Source organism: Lagopus leucura, unplaced genomic scaffold (genome assembly GCF_019238085.1).
Source record: "Lagopus leucura isolate 7727_CA_CO unplaced genomic scaffold, USGS_WTPT01 Super-Scaffold_100001, whole genome shotgun sequence".
NCBI classification, from domain to species: domain Eukaryota; kingdom Metazoa; phylum Chordata; class Aves; order Galliformes; family Phasianidae; genus Lagopus; species Lagopus leucura.
In genome coordinates, this window is record NW_024962262.1 from 68,410,831 (window position 1) to 68,432,275 (window position 21,445).

The window sequence follows — 21,445 nt, forward strand, 5'->3', positions numbered from 1 at the left end:
TGCTTGAAAAGACTGTTGCTGTAGCATGAGCTAAAGCATACTGAAAAAGCTGAAACTAGAGAGAGCAAACTGAATGAAGGAACACAGTTGTCTCAGGAATAAACGAACAGAGAAATGAGGAATCCAACTTAAAATGTCAGAACTATTATAATTCCCAACACATTTTCTCATTCATGTTTTGAAGAATGTCACGTCAACCAACATTGGGCTTAATTATATTGGACCCACATAATATAAATGGTATGGAAACAGACTTTCTATGTACACCAGGTCAAGGAGATGACATAACAAGAAATAGGTTACTACTACAGTGTAAAGGAAATATATAGCACGACAACTGAGTATTAGCAGCCCCTCATATTATATCACTCCCAGGACTTGGGAGGCCACAGGGCTGGTCCCACACTCTTTCCCTTCGAAGAGTGGCAGTGAGTGAATGGTTAGGGAAGAAAAGACATGCTTTACCTGCAAGTGTCATCAGTACCTCTCTGCACACTGAGATCTTGGAAGACTGCTGCTTTTGCATGCACAATACCCTTTCATGCTCCTCTAAATGTAATGTGCCTAGGTAGAACCTCAGCAGTCTTCAACATCATGACCTGCAGCTCTTTGTCCGGGTTTTATAGCTGATATAAACATCTTACCAATACAGTCAGCTTTCATTGTAGAAAACGTGACCCTGTGATGCAATCTCTGCATCCATGAATAAGCACAGATACTCCCTCAGCTAAGCCCTCTAAAGCTCACAGTAGCAGCTTCTAACTTCACCAGGATGCCACTCTGCATGTTAATTCAGTTACACAGCTTTGCGGGCATACAGTGCCCTCTGCTGATCTGCAAGCATGGGTACATCACGCACCTTGTTCTCTCAATTTAAAATCGTAGAAATCTCATTCATGTAAAGCACGGAAACAGCCTCTTTTACCAGGTAACAGCAACAGGACAAGAGCTAATGGCCTCAAGTTGTGCCAAGGGAGTTTGAGGTTGGATATTAGGGAACATTTCTTCTCGGGACGAGCAGTGATGCAGTGGCACAGGCTGCCCAGGGAGGTGGTGGAGTCACTGTCCCTGGAGGTGTTAGGAGCCGTGTGGATGTGGCACTGAGGGACATGGGCAGTGGGCATGGTGGGGATGGGCTGGTGCTTGGACTAGATGATCTTAAAGGTCCTTTCCAACCATAATGATTGTATGATTTTAAGATATAAAATCCTGAAGAGGAAAATGAGAAATAGCAAGGAGTCACATCAGGCTGGAACTCAGTACCTGACTCTCATATTCATTTTCTCACTTGCTATACTGTGGAAAACTGTTCTCCTTGTTTGTTTTTTTTTTCATTTTATTTAACTAATAATATGTGCCTTTAGTACTCAGCCTCCTATGTAATCATAATTCTCAGGAAAACTAGAAAACTCGTGGCAACTAGTTGCACCAAATGATATCTCTAGCAGCCGAGAAAGGTAAGTAAGCCTACAGAGAAAACTGAGACAGTAAAGTCTTTTCTTTGAGAATCTGTCCTGCTTCTAAGTTCAACTGGTTACTGTGCTGACAGTTATCATAAAGATAAAAAAATACAAAGAAAATACAGAAAATAGAAAATATAGAAATAGAAAATACAAATGCTGGGAAAAAAAATCTAGATAACTAGTGATGCAAACCTACAATATTAAGGTGTGCCAAAATACCTTCTAATCACATTTCAGTACTCAGTTTGGGATCATAAGCTTTGGATGATGAAGCATCTTGTGAAATTTGATCAGCATAAGTAATTTCATTTTAAATGTAGCATAGCCATACACACTGGCCTGAAATGCATCTTGAAAAAGAAAAGAAGCCAAGTGGGAGCAATTTGTTTCCAATGTATTATAGATGTAAAGTTCATCTTCACTCTGCCACCATATCAGTCACACAAAAGCTGAGATACATGTCTTAAATGAAAAAAAAGCAGAATGAGAAAAAAATATAACACTAAAATATATAGAAAAAAAAGCTTGAGGTTCTGCTATGAATTTAAAAGTGAATATAACTCTTAGATCCAAGCAGTTGAGAAAAGAGTTGACTAAGTCTCCCTCCTACTAGAACCAGATTGTTTATTTAGAGATACTAAGAAACATCTTTACAAACAGTGTTCAGGTACCTTATGAAGCACAGAATTCAAGGGATTGCAGTCTAAACAGTCTCTGAAACTGGGGCTCCAAGGGCTTTCAATACCTGAATTAAACCTGCCAATGAGGAGGATAAAATCAAAAGAAACCTTTTCAGAATATTTCTGGAGTTTGACTTAAAAAATTTCCTTCCTCTCCCAGGAGCTGAGAAGTGGCAAAAATGAAAAACAAACAAACAAACAAACAAACAAAACAGAAGAAAAGAGGAGTGTCATTTTGGAGTTAACCGTGACACCAGCTCTCTACCCACAGAAAAAAGCAACACAAAACCAACCCCTAAACAAAAGTGCATCCTTGCCCTCTCAAAATGAAAACACTGTTTAAAGCAGAAGATAACATTAGCATCACTGGTTTTGTTTCTGAGATTCTTGAGGTTTTTACATTTTTTATCTAAAAACTGAAATCTTACATAAAATTTTACAGACATGTGAAACACAGTAGGCTCAGCCAGCTCCTCCAGTATGTATTTAATTCTGCATTTCTGTAGGCCTCAACCAGCTTCCCAAGGGAAACAAAAATCAGTTCTTGTAATCAAATGCAATTGAAGCTTTCCTCCTAGCTGCCTGAATTAAATAAGCTAGGTGGGAGCACAGATCCTTTTCCTTATCTTATAGGAAACAGACCCTGTAGACTGGGAGGGCTGAGGCTGAGGAATTTTCTTTGCATTCAATTTTAATTAAGAAATGCATATTTTATTTCCAGTTCACTTTCCTTACTGTTTCCTTACTGCTTTCATCTTGGTACTGCCACCAGGTCACAGCTGTCAGCCTTCCAGCCAATTTTCCTGATCAATAAACATCTCTTGTGAGACTCCTCTTTATGGTCCCCTTTGACAGAGATCACTTTGCAGACTTGCAGTACATTCTGACCCTTTTAGACTGCTGTAATACAAATATTATTTTTTTCATTTTATTTTTAAAAAGATCGAATTACAATCTAACTTGTTGCAATTGGTGCCAAGTGTCTAGCACTAAAAAAAAGGGAAAATGTCCATTATTTACAGGGTATGTATGAAAAGAACAGCCTTCCCTCTACTCCTGCCAGTGGCTGCTTTTCATTCACAGCGTGGAGGACATCCCTTGTGGGTTTGGCAGATGCTCTCACCTACTTCGGCCTGTTCAGTCCTCAGTCTCCCCCGAGGCTCTCAGTCAGGGTGAATAATGACATGGCATTTTGTGACAGGAATGCTTGCATCCCTGTATCTAGGATACATTTTAATCAACGCAGATCTGCATTCCACTAAGAACATAGGAAACTACTATATAGGAAATTACTAGTAATTTCACTGTCTTGGAATTTACATGGCTTCTTTTACAAGGTGCCAGATCCCCAGCTTCTTCATGATTCAGAGGATTCTCCTCAGTTCCCTAAGTTCTTACCTACAAACTGCCAGAGAAAAGGGAAAAATAAAGACATGATGCCATTTTGCCTCACTTAAATTTTTGGTAGCTAGTAGCCTCACAGACTTTTCCTTCTCTGATGCACTCTAATTAGGACAAACAAAATAGAAATGGAAGTGCTTTTATCTAGTCATTCAAAATCCATTAAAGCTGTTACATTACATATTATACACTATGCCAGGAGATGCTGCCCTTAGATTTGCAAAGAAGCAGGTCAAAAGCTTAAATAAATCATGTTGCTTTAGTGTATGCATCTGTATGCACAGAATTAACACCAGTAAATTCCCCAATTATAAGCAATATATATTCTATAAGCAATCACTCTTCCTGTTGCCAGTTAAAGCCTAATAGAACAGGAGCATCACATTTTTATTCATGAACAAGATCACAACAAACTGCATTTTAACAAACACAATAGCGCTGAAAATGAATGACACCTAGGAGGTTGTAAATTTTTTTTTCTGCAGATTCACTGTAGATCAGCATGTAACCTGCTAACATTAGAGCTGATCTGTGGTCCCAGCTAAAGCTATTGTATGTATAAGATTAAAAGTTCAACCCAGCAATGCCCTTCAGGCTAGTCCTGTGGCTTAACCTGGCAACAGCTCGGCACCACACAGCTATTCAGTCAAGTACTCCTCTCCAATGGGACGGGGGAAAGGACTGGAAAAAGATAAAACTTGTGGATTGATAGAATGATAGTTTATTAGGACAGAAAATGAAAGGAAATATATTCTGTCTGTGCACATATACACAAGAGCTGCTCTGAAAGCAGTGCCTCATATTTTATGAGGTTGGCCCACAAAATCAGAGGCGGATGATGGTGATATGGCAGTAGAAGCTGAACCTTCCCACCAATATAAAATAAATAAAGACACAGAGATTTTGGAAAGGGTCCAGAGGAGGGCGACTAAGATGATCAGGGGGCTGGAGCACCTCCCCTATGAGGACAGGCTGAGGGAGTTGGGCTTGTTCAGCCTGGAGAAGAGAAGGTTGCAGGGTGACCTCATTGCAGCCTATCAATACCTGAAGGAAACCTACACCCAGGAGGGGAGTAAACTCTTCATAAGGGCTGACAATAGCAGGACTAGGGGAAATGGATCCAAGTTGAAGGAGGGAAGATTTAGGTTGGATGTTAGGGGGAAGTTCTTTACAAGGAGAGTGGTTAGGCCCTGGAAGGGCTGCCCAGGGAGGTTGTGGATGCCCCGTCCTTGGACGTGTTCAAGGCCAGGTTGGACGGGGTCCTGGGCAACCTGATCTAAATGTGGATGTTTGGTGGCCCTGCTAGGCAGGGGGGTTGGAACTACATGATCCTTGAGGTCCTTTCCAACCCGGGTGATTCTGTGATTCTGTAATATCCCATTATATATTGTGACAGATGGCAGCAGAGGGGCAGTCTGACACAATGGTATCTGATATGGAAGCGAGTATGAAGCAAAGGTGTGTCACTGAATTCCTCCAAGCAGAAAAGATGGCACCCACTGACATTCATCAACACTGAACGTTGATGGAGACCAAGCAGTGGATTTGAGTACAGTGAGGCGGTGGGTGGTGCATTTCAGCAGTGGTGACAGTGACGTGAAAGATAAGCCACATTCCATGCAGTTGTGTGTAGCTGTCACACCATGAAATGAAGAGCATCTTGATCAGGTCTTCTGCATGAACTGTCTGACTATAACCAGGGAACTGTGTATAGAGCTGAATATCAGCTTCAATGCATTGGAAACAGTGTCAGTAATGTTGAAATATCACTAAGTTTGTGCCAGGTTGGTCCCATGAATGCCTTCACAGGAATAGAAAGAGCACAACAAGTTAGTGTGTCAGAACCAATACAAGGCTGATAGTGATAGTTTCCTGGATCACATCATTACCAGTGACAAGATGTGGTATCACCGCTATGAGCCAGAATCAAAACAGCAGTCCATGGAGTGGTGACATATGAATTCTGTGTAAAGAACATGTGAAGACCAGGAGCATACTGTCCTACCATGCTCACCGTATAGTCCAGATTTGGCACCTTCCACTTTCCATCTGTTTGGGCCAATAAAAGATGGCCCGTATGGACAATATTTTTTTAATCAAAATTATGAGGAAAGCCCATCCCCTCACAGGGAGCAGAACTAATGAGGTACAAGCAACTCACTGTCAAGAATCTGCCTGATGACAAGGGAGGAGATGCTTCATGTTTCACCCAGCATTTGAAAGACCCCTCTGGATGTACGCAACATTTAACTGCCTGATTTTTTAGTGGTAATGGAACAATTAGCAGGGTTTATATCAATTATCACCACGAGGAATATTACAGCTGCAATACACAATCCCAATAGCTAGCTACCTAGCTAACTGCTAGCACTATCGCCAGTTTGCATCAAGACAACAAGGGATGAAGAAGAATAAATGGACCAGCCAGTTCCCACAATCTGGGAAAATTCCAAGAAGGACCAGGCTATTAATACCCCAACAACAGTTCTGGTGGAAAGAAGATCTGGAAAAAAGTGACAATAGACACCAACAGACTAATGATTAGATTATGAGAAACAAGTTTTGTTGGTATCATGTAGTCAGTAAGAGGAGTCTTGTTGACAGTCTGTGCTACTAGATTTCATGTAAGCCTTCCATTAGTGAAAATGCGATCAGTGTGCTCAGCTAGCATCAGACCATGGCAGATGGCAGATCATCCGTACCATATATGAAGGAATCAAGTTCTAAAAAGATTGATTTATCAAACCAGACATACAAATAAATGTTTAATTACACAAAGTTATGATAGCAGACCAGACCTGTACTTACCTTACTTAGCAAAGGTTACACTTACACAGGTACACTGCTACACTTGATAGCAGGGATTTGTGCTTTAAAAGACAAAAAGTTTGCATGGCTATTGGGATTGCACAAAAGTTAAATGCAATTTGGATTAGCCAAGCAAATCTGTTTGCAATTAATCCCATTCAACAATTTAAATATTGTTGTATTTCAGCATCTCTCTCCAGAGAGTCTTACATATCAAAAGTAAAAATTATGTGGGCTGTATATGGTTTGGCTTGTTTTTTGAAGACAAAAGCTGTCACGTTAGTGAGAGAAATAAAAGCCAGTGGTGAAAAGCTGCAGACCTACCTATCTCAGATAAGGCCCTGAAAACTCTCTTGAGTAGGTAAGGAAAAACTACCTGATTTTAAGAAGCATTTAGTATCTGCTTACTGGTCCAAAGGGACAACTGTTAGGAGACACTCGTATCTCAGATACTTTTGCTTCTTAGATCTGGATTTATGAACCTAATTTTGATTATGCTACTGAAAAGCAACGGTGTTCAGATAGCAATTTGCCTACCAAATACAATTTGCAGAGCTATACTAATTTTCTCACTGAGACTGATGAAACCGTGCTTACACAAATGAAAAGAGCACACTAATCTCCTTTCAAAAACCATAAAAGAGGATGTTTAACAAGTGTAGGGAAATAAAAAAATATGTAGGGCAAGAAATATAATTTTGAGTTTCTGTGAAGATATCAAACACAATATAAGTGAGCTCAAAAATACACTCATAATACAGACTGACATTAAAAAAGATTAAAGGGGAAGAAAACACACAATCCAATCAAGCTGGTAGAGCTTAATTAGCACAGACACACCCAGAGATCAACAAAATGCATTCTTTTCATTTTGTAGTACAAAGAAGCTGCATATATTACTTGTATTAAAAAGCCTGTAAAATGAATTTAATTAACTATGAAAGGCTTGATTTTGCCTTTGGGTACTTGTAAAAACAGCAGCTGATTTTCCAAGATGCACTCTGATGCCTGATAGTGTAGTTAGACAAAAATTAAAACCTTTAGGTTTCATTGCCTCTCTGGATTCAGAGAGAACGTGGTCCAGAATTTAATTAGATTATTAGTCTATAGTCATGAAGCTTCAGTCAGCATGTGAATTTAAATTCACACAGACCTTTGTATATTTTGGAATCTGTTATACAAGGTATGACTTGAGAGTATAGCTTGGATTTTATGTAGCACACAAGAGTGTTGTGCATTTGCAGGGAAAGTGAGGGCAGCCACATGGCTAAAGTGAGAGATCTGCAAGGACTGTATTGCAGTTACATGAAATGCAAAACTTCAAAGATTAGTGCACCCATTTGTACATGCAATTATGTACGTTTACTATGTAGCATTCATATTCTAACTCTTTAAGTCCTTGACTATGATAATATTTTTCCATAGTCGTATAAACACAGCAGTAAAAAAGAAATAAAAGATTAAAAATGAATGAAATTAACAAATTCCGAAGAGGAGCTACTGTCTGTGTGATATTTTCTCTCATTAAGCCTTGCTTGGCTTCCAGAAAGTCCTGGCACACAGTTCTCTCCCTGGCCGCTTCTACCCTGTCTCCCTTCAGGAGCTCTCCCACAAGCAGCCACCACCAAGACATGCAATATCTCTCCTCAGATGATTTTCAGTAATTCACAGGACTGGATATGGCTCTAAGCAGGATTATAAAACTGTGACACAGTGGGGTCTCGAAGGATCCTGCTACTTCCAGGGTCTCTTGTTCCATAGGTCTGTGTAAGTCATGGTGCCAATCTCACACATGCCTGACAACTTCAGACCACCATGGTTCCAAGTATAAAACTACCACATTTGCCACATCTCCCTGGTATATTTAAGGACACAACTTGCATTCTACCAGCAGGTCACAGCACTACCACATGAGTGTTAGAGTTAGCCCAGGCTTTCAGTCTTCTCGCAGACCTCCCAGATTCTGTTTGCACCCATAACTCACAGATGCAGACCTTAGCCAAAGTGTCAAGTGTCCCATATCCCCAGACTTGGATGGCTTAAATGCCTTCTGAAGAAGAGTGGCTTCTCTCAACTCTGGATCTCTGGACACTAATTGTACAGCTGCATAAATTCCCCTGACTTGAGCCTTAATGCCTGGACAGTCTGTCAGTGCTGGGTAGGGAGGAAGGCTGCGAGCCTTGACTCACAAGAGCACTCTCAGTCCTGTGCTTAAAGGTGTCTATAGATGATGGCAAAAGGCTGTTTGCAACCCAACCTACCTCTAGCAATCCATGTGTTAAGACACTTGTAGTCAACTGAAAGACAGATTATCTTTGGAAAGAGCCCAAACTTCTACTTCTGTAGAAGTTTCCCTCACTCTAGAGGTCTGTTGAAAACAAAAGGTCATTTCAACCAGCACACTAACACCAGCATCCTTCCCAACAAGTTCTCTCCTAAAGATCTGAAAAGAAAATGGGATCTGGCCTACAAAACAAGCAGCCATGCTTGTGCTGGTTGCTAACAGACGAGGTCCCCATATAAATTACAGCTTTGGCAATACCAAGTATGTTTCAGTGACAGTATTTTGGAACACACCATCCTGACAGTTGATCATGCAGATGAGCCATGTCAATTGTCTTCTACCGCGAACTTCCCCCTCACTGTGATTTCCTGCTACAATTGAGGAGACCCTGAACGCAAAATAGTGTGAAAATGCTTTGAGAACACACTTCTTTTTCATAACAATTGAATGGGAAAGATACTTCAAAACATATTAGAACTTTTTTTCTCTATTGCTGTCAGTTTAAATACATCAACATTTTCTTTAACCTTTGATCATACACCAACTATCATCTTGTCTTTTCATAAGTGTATAGTGAATCTCAATGTTAATTTCCTCAGAACTAACACAGAATGTTGCTCTTCTATGAGAGTGCAACACTAGCGTAGAACAATATCAAGCAGTATAAAGAAAGGAGAAAAGAATTTAGGAACCTTACTCTGAGAAACTTTCAGTCTGACTCCAGATACTCCCACTTTCCAGACTTCTGAAAAGGCCTCTCAGACACCTCATGCAGAATATATAAGAGAGCTGGCACATATAGAACAATTGCAGTTGTACTGTTTGGAAACTGTGAAACTTTTTGAGAGCTTTTAACTACGAGCTCAGACGTGAACCAAAGCATCAGTTGCCAGGATGCATCTACAAGGGTACACATGCAGATATGCATGCATATAGTGGTTTGTATCAGTTCTTCATTACCAGTATACTTATTTTTCTTCAGGAAACTCAGAGGATGCATAAAACTTGTCTGTCTACAGCAACAAACTTGAGAGCATCTTACCTTGACATGATGTATCAGCTGCTCAACTTCATTCACTTTATATGTCTCTATTCCTAACTCTTTAGATAATCGTAGAAGGCGATTCTGCGTTGGCCCCACATAGGCTCCTCCAAGGTCCACATATTTAACTTGTTTATTCTAGTATATCACACACACATACACATACACACACACACACACACACACACACAAAAGATTAAAAAAAGAGATGTGACTTTTGCAAACACCACACAAATTAAAAGAGCAATTTAGACAAATTATTCAAGCATTCTAGTGAAGATTCCTCTCCCCATAGAAAATTCTATTTGTCTTGGTTAAGTTCAGGGTTCAGGAGTAGCACTTACTAAGAATCTCATATGCGGATTTCATAAGCAGCTTAAGGCTGTAAAGGAACAGACCTCCCAACAAGCATGAGAAGAAAGACCTTAACAAAGAAGATGGAGTCAGAGAGGTCTGCACAGTTCTTATCTGGTTGGACATCTCACCAGAAACTAGCTCAATACAGAGTACACTAGGGAACAGCACAGGTAAGGTTTTTTGATGATCAGAGTACATGGGGATCTCCTGGGTCAAGAGAGCACGTCATAAAGGAGTGAACAACACTGGTCCCCAGTCACCTTTGCCATTCCTGTAATCTATATTATTCTTCACAGGGCTTGTTAAAAGTTCAGCTCAAGGATTTTCATCACGCAATTGGTCTTTATGGGTGTTTTTAAATAGCAATTTCTCCTGAATCGCTCCATGGGAAATGAATTTAAAACTTAGCTAATCATTTTCTCCTTCCCAGAGGAAAAGATTAATGACTCCAGTGCCTGCAGATAACACGGAAACATTCTGTCCCCATCATTCTGCCAGTTTTTTCCTATTCTTGTTTGTATGGTATCAGGAAACTTCCCTTCTGCTACCACTCTGGCAATTTTCCCACAAGGGCGTCCTCTAGCAGGTAAGTTAAATAAATATGCATAAATACATAAATGCATTAGTACATAATATTCATATAGTGTATGCATAATGTATATACATACGTGTCATGCATATGCATTAATCATCAATTTCATATTATACATGTATATAATATAAAATATGTGTGTTTATACATTGCATAAGGGGGTTTGGAGACAATTACCTTTACAGTGAAGGTTCTTCCACCAACCCTGTCATTGGCTTCCAGCAACACAACATTCAAGCCCGACTCAGTCAATAGTTTGGCAGCTGAGAGACCTGAAAGATAAGAAAAAAGAAACAAAGCAAAAGTGAACTAGGAACTAGCTTCATTCCATAAAAATTTTCTTTATATATTTTTTCTTCATTTTGCTTTTCTTAAAGCTGAGACACCAAGAAAGGGAGCAATTGGAACACAGGAAAGAACATCTCATTTTAGTTCTGATGCCATAAATCCTCACAAATGCAGAGAAAATATCAGTCAGTCTCTCCAGCAAGTGCGTCAAGCCATTATGGGAATTAAGGGAAATACAAAGGTTGGATAAGACAAAGGGAGCGCAACTTGCAATTTTAGCTTTTTAGGATCACCACTGCCTTACATTTCAGAATGAATAAACTGAGATTTGTATAATCTGAGGTTCTTATTTTGGTCACGTGGCTGAATTTCCAGTGGGACAGCAAGCAACATACTCTGAAGGGCAGCGTGGTCTTCTTGCATGATAGAATGTGCTGAATTAAGCTGAGCACACAATAGACTAGAAACCACACTCACACATACAATTTTCTTACCCATTCTGGCTCACCCATTGGAAAGCAATCAGTTGCCTCTTGATGTTTAGTACACGCAATTTTTGAGGAGGAGGGAAATGAAGGGTCAAAGGAGATTGTTCCAAGTATAAGTCAGCCGTAGAAGAAATGCCAAAAACACTGGCAGGAAAAACAGATGGCTAAAGCTAGCATGGCAAAACTGAATGAAATGACAATGATGCTTTACAAAGCAGTCCTGAACAGAAAGAGTATTAATGAGAGCTACTAAAGGCACTACAGAACATCCTGATGGCAAACTATTAGCCTGGGACCAGGAGACCCAGTTCTTGCTCCCAGAAGATAAGCAGCTGAACAGTGCTGGTTAAACAAATTAAGCTCTTCATTTCCCAGTGTCTAAAAAGAGATGATGCACACCTATTTTAAAAGGACTTAGGCATTTCCTGGAAAATAAATAAATAAATAAAGTAGGAGGAGCTTTCGTTAAAAGATCATATTGTCCTGCTTTTACTTCCAGCTTCATGAGCTTAATTTATCTTAAGTTTTCATGTAAGTGCTGATGAGTAGAGAAAACCATCGATGATACTGGTATTTCCATACTTCCTTATCAAGAAAATTATGTTATAAAAACATTCAGCTGGCTCAGCAGCCTTGACTACTCTCACAAATATTTAAGGAAGCCAAGGAGAACAGCATACAGAAAACAGTTGTAGTGTGCAAACATGGCCCAGATTTCCAAGCAACTTTTAAGAACAGATCGGTTCTAGGAGGAAAAATAGACAAAAAATTCCCTAAACAAACACAGTTTACCATGCAAAGAGAAAAAAAAAAAAAGAAAAAAATGTTGCTCTTGAGCAAAGACAAATATTTGATCAGCTGGGACAAGTTCAATAGTATCTATTAATAATTTACAGATGAATATATGATCTCAAAGCTGCTATCAGGGAAGATTTCTGCTGGCTTATCACACTAACAGATATTGACTTATCAATTAATACTACTCAGTAACCAACACTGATTAAGTAATATGAGATCTGACTTTCTTAATGAAAATCTAATGAATAAACATCTCAGTCCAGCTGGGAAAAGAGCAAGCTTATTCTCAGGAGCTGAACAAACAGAGAAGCCTCTGAAGAGATGGCTCCCAAGACTCAGGTGGAAGGCAGCTGGTTTCACAGGGCTCAGCATGGACACCACCGTGTCATTTGCCTACGCACATCTCAGCCACACTACCACACTCATCTCTCAGCTACCCAGTGTTCACTCTCTATTGTTTATCTGGGGGCAGATGTCACTTTCCCTTACGTTCATAGATGTACCTTCTGAGGATGGATCAGTCTTTTCTGATGCATAAATAAAAAATAAAAATCAGTGTCAGGGTGTCATGCTGGAATGGGCTGCTCAGGGAGGTGGTGGAATCGCTGTTCCTGGAGGTGCTCAAGAAACGTTTAGATGTTGTACTAAGGGACACGGTTTCATGGCGAAATATTGGATGATAGGATTGGATGATCTTGGAGGTCTTTTCCAACCTTTGTGATTCTATGATTCTACAAAGGAGAAAGACCAAGCAGAGCCTCGCTCTCTACTGACATTGCACTGTCCCATGACAATTTCTGGCAGATTGGATCTCTGTAAAGACAGGGATCCTTGGGGCTTGGCTCTATAGTGACAGCTGCAGGCTACAGGCACCATCTGACTATTTACTCCTTATCAATAGCTAATAGTCCACCTCCTTCTCTCTTGTATATACCAGCTCCAGAATGGTCCAAAATTTTGCTGGAGAAATGATGCAAAGGTGGGGAATGTAGACACCCTCCAACTGCCCTGCCTCAGTAATAACAGAAATCTAACACTGGGGAAGAATTTCTGGGATTGTTTAGTCTAGAAGAGACTTATCTCTACAATTACCTGAAAGGAAGTTGCAGTGAGGTGGGGATTGGCCTCCTCTCCTAGTTAACAGTGACAGGATGAGTGGTAACGGCCTTAAGTTGCATCAGGAGAGGTTCAAGGTTGGATATTAGGAAAAACTTCTCAGAAAGATCAGTGAAGCACTGACACAGGCTGCTCAGGGAGGTGGTTGAGTCACTGTCCCTGGAGATGTTCAAGAACCATGCAGATGTGGCACTGAGGAATGTGGTTAATGGAGATGGGTTGATGGTTGGACTAGATGGTCTTAGTGGTCTTTTTCAATTGTGATTCTATGATTCTAAGAAGTGAAGGCAGAAGTTCAAGATCCAGATGGCACTGCTGAGAACCAGATCAGGTCTTGTAGCACAGACAGGACAGGATAAGGCAAGACTGCTGTTGCAAATATCACATTTTAGCACAGTATCAATACCTAAGAATTTTGCTGTTCTTTGTATCTCACATATTTGACATCACAGCACTGGCACAGTACAGCCACATCACCCCTTACCATTCTTTCCCTGGAGCTGGATCTCAGGCCCCCGGAAGGGCTCTTGGGGTAACACTGCAATAACAGTGAGAGGATTGGATGATGCAGAGAGCTCTTGGCCACAGTGATACAAGGACAGATAGGGTGCCAGAACAGCAACAAATAGATATTAATATTAGTACACAAGTATCGGGCACAAAGCTGGGGTGTGCTTTCAGAATTAAAGAATTGGGAAACTCCTACAAATTACAATCTCTTTTCTGGCTAAGAGACAGAGGCTGAGCAAGAGGCTTCTCTGTGATTAACATTCCATAAAGCATTCCATAAGGTATGCACAGAGACTGGCTGAGAAGTTTAACCTCTCACATCTCAGAATTGTTCCCAGCTTACCTATTCATCTTTCACATCACTAGGCAAGAGGCAGATTTTCACTGTTGCTCAAAAGGGAAGCAACCAACCATATTCAAACATAAAGTTCATCCAAAAATGTGGCTAGTGCTGTTGTTACTCTCATTTCTTAAACAATGTTTGTCATACAGCAACATCTTGCCCTTCTTTCCAGGAATATTTCTACTAAAACTGAGATAAACTACAGTGTTCAAAATATGAATATATGAATTGCAATCTGAGACACTTTAACCACTTGGGGACAGGAATTTAGGACAGCATCCCTTGCAAGACACTTACAGAAGTACAACAGAATATATATATGCATGCATACTTTTATATATATGTGTGTGTGTGTGTACACATATATATATAAATGGCTAAGCAGCCCCACCTGCAGTTCCTCTCAGTGAACTGACTCACAGACAATTAGTGCAACAACAAAGAAGCAGAGATGCTAGGTTTTATCTGAAACCTCAGACTGAAAGCACCATTGTGCTTAGATTATGGTAAAGCAGGCAAGCCTTCATCAGTTACCATGGCAACCCGTTATCTAAATGCAGCCACTTGGAGATGTTGGTAGGAGATTGCTTTGCAGGGGATGCTATAATGTAAGTTCAAGCCACAGAAATTGTTTTTCCATCGTGCAGCACTTTACATGCACACAGATTTTACTCGGACATAATAATCAGAAGAATCATTTAACATTACTTCCAACTTCTTTCTTCCCTGTTTGATATCTATGTGCCTACTAAGCACCCTAATGCACCATTTGATGAAAGGGTTTTATCACCCGCTCATGTCCTAACCTTCAAAATTTCCTTATATTAAGAGAACAATCAATATGTGTTTATTTTTTAATGGTAATCTCGAATTTCTATGCTAGGGCATGATCCATACTCACATTTGCACTGATAGGTGTGATGAGTCACATTTTTCCAATCATTACAGACTACAGTGAAGCCCTAGAGTAAAAGAAATCTGATTATTCAAAAGATTTCTAAGCACAATTTTTGAAAATTGACCTCAACTTTGTGACGCTGGATTGAGTCCAGAGGAAAGCCACTAAGATGATCAGAGGGCTGGAGCACCTCTCCTATGAAGAAAGGTTGAGGGAACTGGGCTTGTTTAGCTTGGAGAAGGCTCCAAGGAGACCTCGTTGTGGCCTTCCAGTACTTGAAGGGAGTATATAAACAGGAGGAGGAATAGCTGTTTACAAGGGTGGATAGTGATAGGACAAGGAGGAATGGTTTTAAACTGTGGCAGGGAGGTTGGAACTTGATGATTCTTGGGGTCCATTTCATTCCAAACCATTCTATGATATGATTCTCTCTTTATCTACTTGCTTGTTTTGGCGCCAAAGGTATGTTTCTGACATGCTAGGCAGGGGAGTTGTAATATCTGTACTATGTGCCAGACACATGGAGCTGTATACAAATGCTGGTTGTATAGACAGGCCTACAGGCAGGCATATCCCTGGAGGTATTTAAGAGATGTATGGATGTGGCAATAAGGTTGTGGTTTAGCGATGGACTACGATTATATGACCTTTGGAATAGGCAAGTAGCTGACCAGAGGGGCCAGAAATGCAATTTCTTTTCTTAATGAAAGCAGTAAGTTTCACATAATCACAAATCCTGAAGTAGCTATTATCAGTGATTGGAAGCGAGGAAATATCAAATTCTGTCAGGGGAGGTTTAGATTGGACATCAGGGAGAACTTCTTCATAGGAAGGGTGGTGAGAAACTGGAACAGACTGCCCATAAAGGTGGCAGAGTTCCTGTCCCTGGAAGCGTTCAAGAAATGTATAGATGTGGCACCGAGGGACATGGCTTAGTGGTGAGTTTGATATTGTCAGGTTGATAGTCAGACATGATCTTATGGGTCTTTTCCAATTGGAAAATTGGAATTGCATTGTACCCAGTAAAACAAAATACACCCGTCTGTCAAAATACACAGCAGAAGACAGTTCAAGAGAACCCCTTTGCTCATGGCTAACACAACTGTTATGTTTGGCTGAGAGCAATAGGAAGAAACAAAGATGAATATGTACTAAGAAGTTGAGGTAAATCTAAGGGGAAGCAGAGAAGCACTCCTTCAACAAGAGGGTTTTCTCTGTGCAAGTTCCTAGCATCTAAAAATTAGTTCAGTTAAAGGAAAAAAATCCATTTGCTGTTGTTCAGACCAAACTACTCTGAAATTCAAATACAAAGCCTCTGTGCTTATACTCAGGACTCAGCCCTCTGACCTCCTTTTCAAAGCTGTCATGTAAGTCACCTGGCACCTGTGCCAGAAGCACAAGACAGCATATCACTGCAATGCTGAAGCAAAAGGAGGGATGTGGAGCAGAACCAGAGAAAAGACATTTTCCTGCCTGTATCTGAGCAGCCATTTGGCACCTGTGAGTTTTCTCCTTGAAATCTTCCATGGTTTTTTTTACTGCATTATTGTATTAGAAACAGCAATTTAATAGCACTCTTTTTGTTTGTGTTGACCTCTCTAATGAACAAAATCCAATTACTGCTCTGCTGCTGTGAGATTGAACCTGGCATTGGTCACCTTTACCTCTGTCACTTGTGATCATAATTAAGTTAAAATATTTTAATTGAGATAATGGTTTCAGACAATAATGCCTGCAAATCATTGTAAGTAAGGACTGAAAGCAAAGAAAAGACAAAAGAAAACAGTAGCCTGGGGTCTGGATGAGATAAGGTGGTACAGCCATTTTTTGCACCTTCCTACTCATTATAAAATAGCCAAGCAATTTTTGCTCTCATGAAGAATACTTTTCCTTTGTAAATTCAGGAGACATGCTCAGAATTGTCTAGGAAGCCCTACAGTAGAAACAGCTAGGACTACACAGCTTGAAACTCAGCTCACATCAGACTGTCCAGGTGTTTTCTAAAATGATGGCATGCATAAGAAAATAATAGTGAGTTTTCCTTCTTCACTGCATCCTTAGTCCTTTGCAATATAATGTTTGCAGCATCAAAATTGCTCCAGGAGTTCTAGATGTCAAAAAAGCCAAAAAGGGATGAAATGCAAAGGGCTACATGGACAGTGAGATACTGCGACCCAACAGTATCTTTTATTAAACCAGCTCTTCACTTAGATGTTTTTGAATATGAATGTACTCTTTTAACCTCTACAATTTGAGTCACTCTACAAAAGTACTTTAGGTACTTTACTAAATCTCATGGAAGAAAGACAAAAGACAAAATCAATACAGTGTAGAGCTGCATCTAGAAATTGTTGCCTTGGTTATTTTCAATACCTTACCTCCATGCACTGAACAGCACAGTGAAAGGTATCAGGGCAACACGTAGTTTCAGTGTAAGGGGAGACAATCTCTCTTTCTAAGCCACATTACTGTGCAGTGATGAATGCCACCTACAGTGCCTGAGAATTTAAAAAAGCAACAGTTTCTGAAATCCCAGTGAACAAATAAACGTTATCATTCTGCCTGTCTAAAAGGTGCATTTATTTAAAATACTGGTACATAGAGCATAACATTTCTACCTAGGATCCAGAACTTTAAGAGCAAATATAACATTTGTTAACGTTAACATTTCATTGTTGAGCTGAGGCAGTGAGTTTTTCCATCCTGTGAGCTGGCTCCATAACCTTGTCACTAAGGTCAGGATGAACATCCCAGTGAGTTAATGCAACTTTACAAGAGCATCAGTTCTAGTCCCAGCCCTTCAGCCTCATGTGATCTTTCCTTTCTGGCAATGTTTCTAGATGATTCATCCATAGTGCAGGGAGGTGTATTTATTAAGCAGCCTAAATTTGTCCAAGGCTTCACACTTTGGAAGCAATACAGAGTCTGGTTAACAATGAGTAAGACAAACAAACTGGTAGCACCTTAGCTCAAATTCTTCTATATGTGGCATGAAGACAGCTTGTTGCACTTCTGTGGAAAACCACTGTCTTCCACACAGTTCTGCCTCAGCTCAAGCACTGAAACCACAGCTGTCCTGCCCTTGACCAGGGCTCCTGTTTAGTTTTTGTTGTATTTTTACACTTGAGGTTTCCAATGAAGCTTCAGAGTGACAAACTGGACACTCCAGCATTTTAAAGGATGAATACTTCTAGTATCAATCATTTACTGTATGCTTTGTTTGTTTTAAGGAATTCTAGTATCTTACACATGGAGCGATAGATCTATTCAATGCCCAACTCACACTTGGTCTCATGCTTAAAAGAGTCAGAAGTTATTTTGTATGCTCCAGTGAGGTAAATATATATATATATATATACACACACATGCATATATGTACATATGCATATATATACACACACGCATACAGATATATATATATATATGCATATATTCCCTACAGGAAAGCTGGGGAGGGATTTTTTATAAGTACAGGTAGTGACAGGACGAGGGGAAATGACTTTAAACTGGAAGAGGGTAGATTTAGACTAGATATTATGAAGACATTCTTTACTATGAGGGTGGTGAGACACTGGAACAGGTTGCTCAGTGAGGTTGTGGATTCCCTGGAAGCACTCAAGGCCAGGCTGGATGGGGCTTTGAGCAACCTGGTCTAGAGAGAGATGTCCCAGCCTATAGCAGGAACTAGATGATCTTAAATGTCCTTTCCAACCTAAACCATTCAACGATTCTATGATATGGTGAAGAGTTAACATTGCAATCCTATTATTATTATTACCTGTACTGCAATATTATCCAACAGTTTCAATCTCAGGGCCTCCTTCAGCTTGGATAATCCTAATCCTTTTCCTCCTACTTTACAACTTATGCTGCCTCAAAATGCAACAAGCAGAGGAAAGAACCAAAGCAGACAGAGATAACTGAAAGACAAGGTAGCACTACATCAAACATATCATGGCATTAGAACAAACAAAGCTTAGCACAATGATTTGGAGCATGAGTCAGCCCCTTCCTGGCTGAGGCCCTACAAGGGCAGCTTACTAAAAGCATCCTTTTAGGCATTACTGTTACATAAATATATAAAAACAAATAAAATGCCAGGCAGATTTACTCTTAAAATGAGTTTTTCTTTCTACGCTGTAATGTGGGGAGAAAAAAAGACTCAATTAAGTTTGGAAAATTTTGCAAAATTATGCAGCACTTGTCTTAGAAGAGAAATGTTCATTTCTCTTCTATTTTTAATAAACCTTGCATGTTCTTAAACACATCATTATTTCTTCTTTATTTGTAAGCCTCCTAAAGAGAAAAGTAAATATAACATCAAATACATTTAAACTTACTAAAAATAAAAAATAAAATCACCAGACTATCACTCTCAGATCTTGACATTAAGGAACACATGTAATTTCTCACATTTCTCCAGTTATTCACAGACATACATCTAGAGATGGTCACTTCACAGGGAAACTATCAAAGCCCCCAGCTAAGCAACAACGTCCTCCTCATCCTACGGTTGTTCATTTTAGTTTACCTTTCGCTTGATCTTCCCCTAATTATTTTCATCCAGTTGCATCAGTTAGTTACAGATTTACATTGCCAGGGCTTGTCTGGACATCACTTTCAAATATCCACCATATCATTCTCTGGTGATTCCCTGAGAACTTGTGCTACATGTATGTAAACACTGCATGCATACAAGTAGGTACAAACATGTTACATGCACAAGCTAAGTACTGATAATTTGTGCAGCTTACAAAGATTTGTGAACTCTGTCTCCACTTGAATAACTGAAAAAGTGTTCTGCTGCCCAGTATCCTGAATAATCAACTGAATAATCATACATGTCTGAAAGCTTTTTGTTGATCACTGCATTTCTTGATAGTTGGTTCAAGATGAAGGATTGCCTAGCAGAATAAGACATCAGCTGGGCTGAGACGCCCAAAGCTGTGGACGTAGATGTCACCCAGAGAAGCTCAAAAGAGAACACCGAAGATTTCCAATTGACTGTCTTCCTTCTATCTCTAATTACAGGCAAGAGAAAGCATATAAAATCATTAAGATCATTCCAAAATCATTGGAAAAGACTAAGACCATCTAGTCCCACCACTAACCCATCCCCACTATGCCCACTAACCATGTCTCTCAGTGCCACACATTCATGTTTCTTGAACACCTCCAAGGACAGTGTCCCCACCACCTTTACGGGTAGCCTGTTCCACTGCAACACCACTCTTAGCCATATGAGCTAAGCAGCTTATTTAACGTGTTATGAGAAAAGAAACACATTACCACTGCATTTGCCTCATTCTGACAGAATGCGTGGAGGAAAAAGAAGGTGAAGGAAGCACAGAGGAAAAAAGAAGCATCCAAACTGTAAAACAAAATAATTTACACTCTTTCCTTTCCTCATTCTGCTCATTACTTAGCATGACTCACTGATTCAGCCTCTAATGAAGCTAGTGTCATACTATTAACTCATATTGGAACAAAAGAGGTGTCTTGGTCCAATATTCAATGATTCAAACACAGATCTATCACTTGAGCAAACAGAGTGCAAGTTTATATGCAAACTATCCAGGCCACCAGGATATTACATAGTATAAACTGGCTGTTTGATCAGCTGTTGCTGTGTGCAGTCCACCATGAAGACTGTATTCAATGTTCTACCTTGATGGCATAGTTCATCTATGAAAACTAGCTGGCTGAGAGGCAAAAGGCTATAGAGGCATATTTGAGGTATTTTTTGCTTTTCACTCCCAGTTGAGTCATGTTGTAGAAACAGGAAAACACAGTGTAGTTGAATAATAGAGACATGATGTAGTAGAATGTAAAGTAATAGTACAGATATAAGTACTAAGTACAGACATGAGTAATAGATAGAGAGGCTGTGAGTGAATTAAAACTTCGTGGAACTCTTGGACCACTTGAAGCAAGGGATATCAAACAGAGGTCATTATTCTAATTGTTGCGATTGCAAGATGCCAGAGGCCCTAATGAACCACAGCCAGACTCTTCATTCACTGCTAAGCACAAAGTACGCAGAGCAGAGGCAAAGTGCTGAGGGAATGGTAAAAAACAGCTGCACGCCCACTTGGCTCAGGCATAATGAAAGACGGCATAATTTCAGCATCAACATAATTCCTCAAAATTAATTTTATTTTAAATAAAACAAGAAGTAGCTGAGGAAGACTCAGATAGAAATCACCCAAGCTTATTCAGAGACTCTTCAGCTCACCAAGACAGCTGCCTGTTTACCAGGTCTATATAAATTCTCAGGTGGGTACATTTTACTGGCAGCAAGGGTAGCATGGAAAGAGGTAAGGAAGAAAAGAACAGATGGAGGAAAAGATGAACTGAATTCCTTCAAGCAGATTTGT

At 40.0% G+C, this 21,445-nt stretch overlaps 1 protein-coding gene across 1 annotated transcript in view; it reads right to left on the reverse strand.

Moving 5' to 3' along the window:
* LOC122177567 (amine oxidase [flavin-containing] B-like) overlaps positions 1-21,445 on the reverse strand; it is a 52,574-nt gene that overhangs the window by 24,229 nt on the left and 6,900 nt on the right. Inside the window, exons 2-3 of the mRNA XM_042867103.1 lie at positions 10,805-10,899; positions 9,679-9,816 (exon numbers count right to left, since the gene is read on the reverse strand). Coding sequence (XP_042723037.1) covers positions 9,679-9,816; positions 10,805-10,899 — 233 coding nt within the window. The remainder of the gene's footprint in view (positions 1-9,678; positions 9,817-10,804; positions 10,900-21,445) is intronic.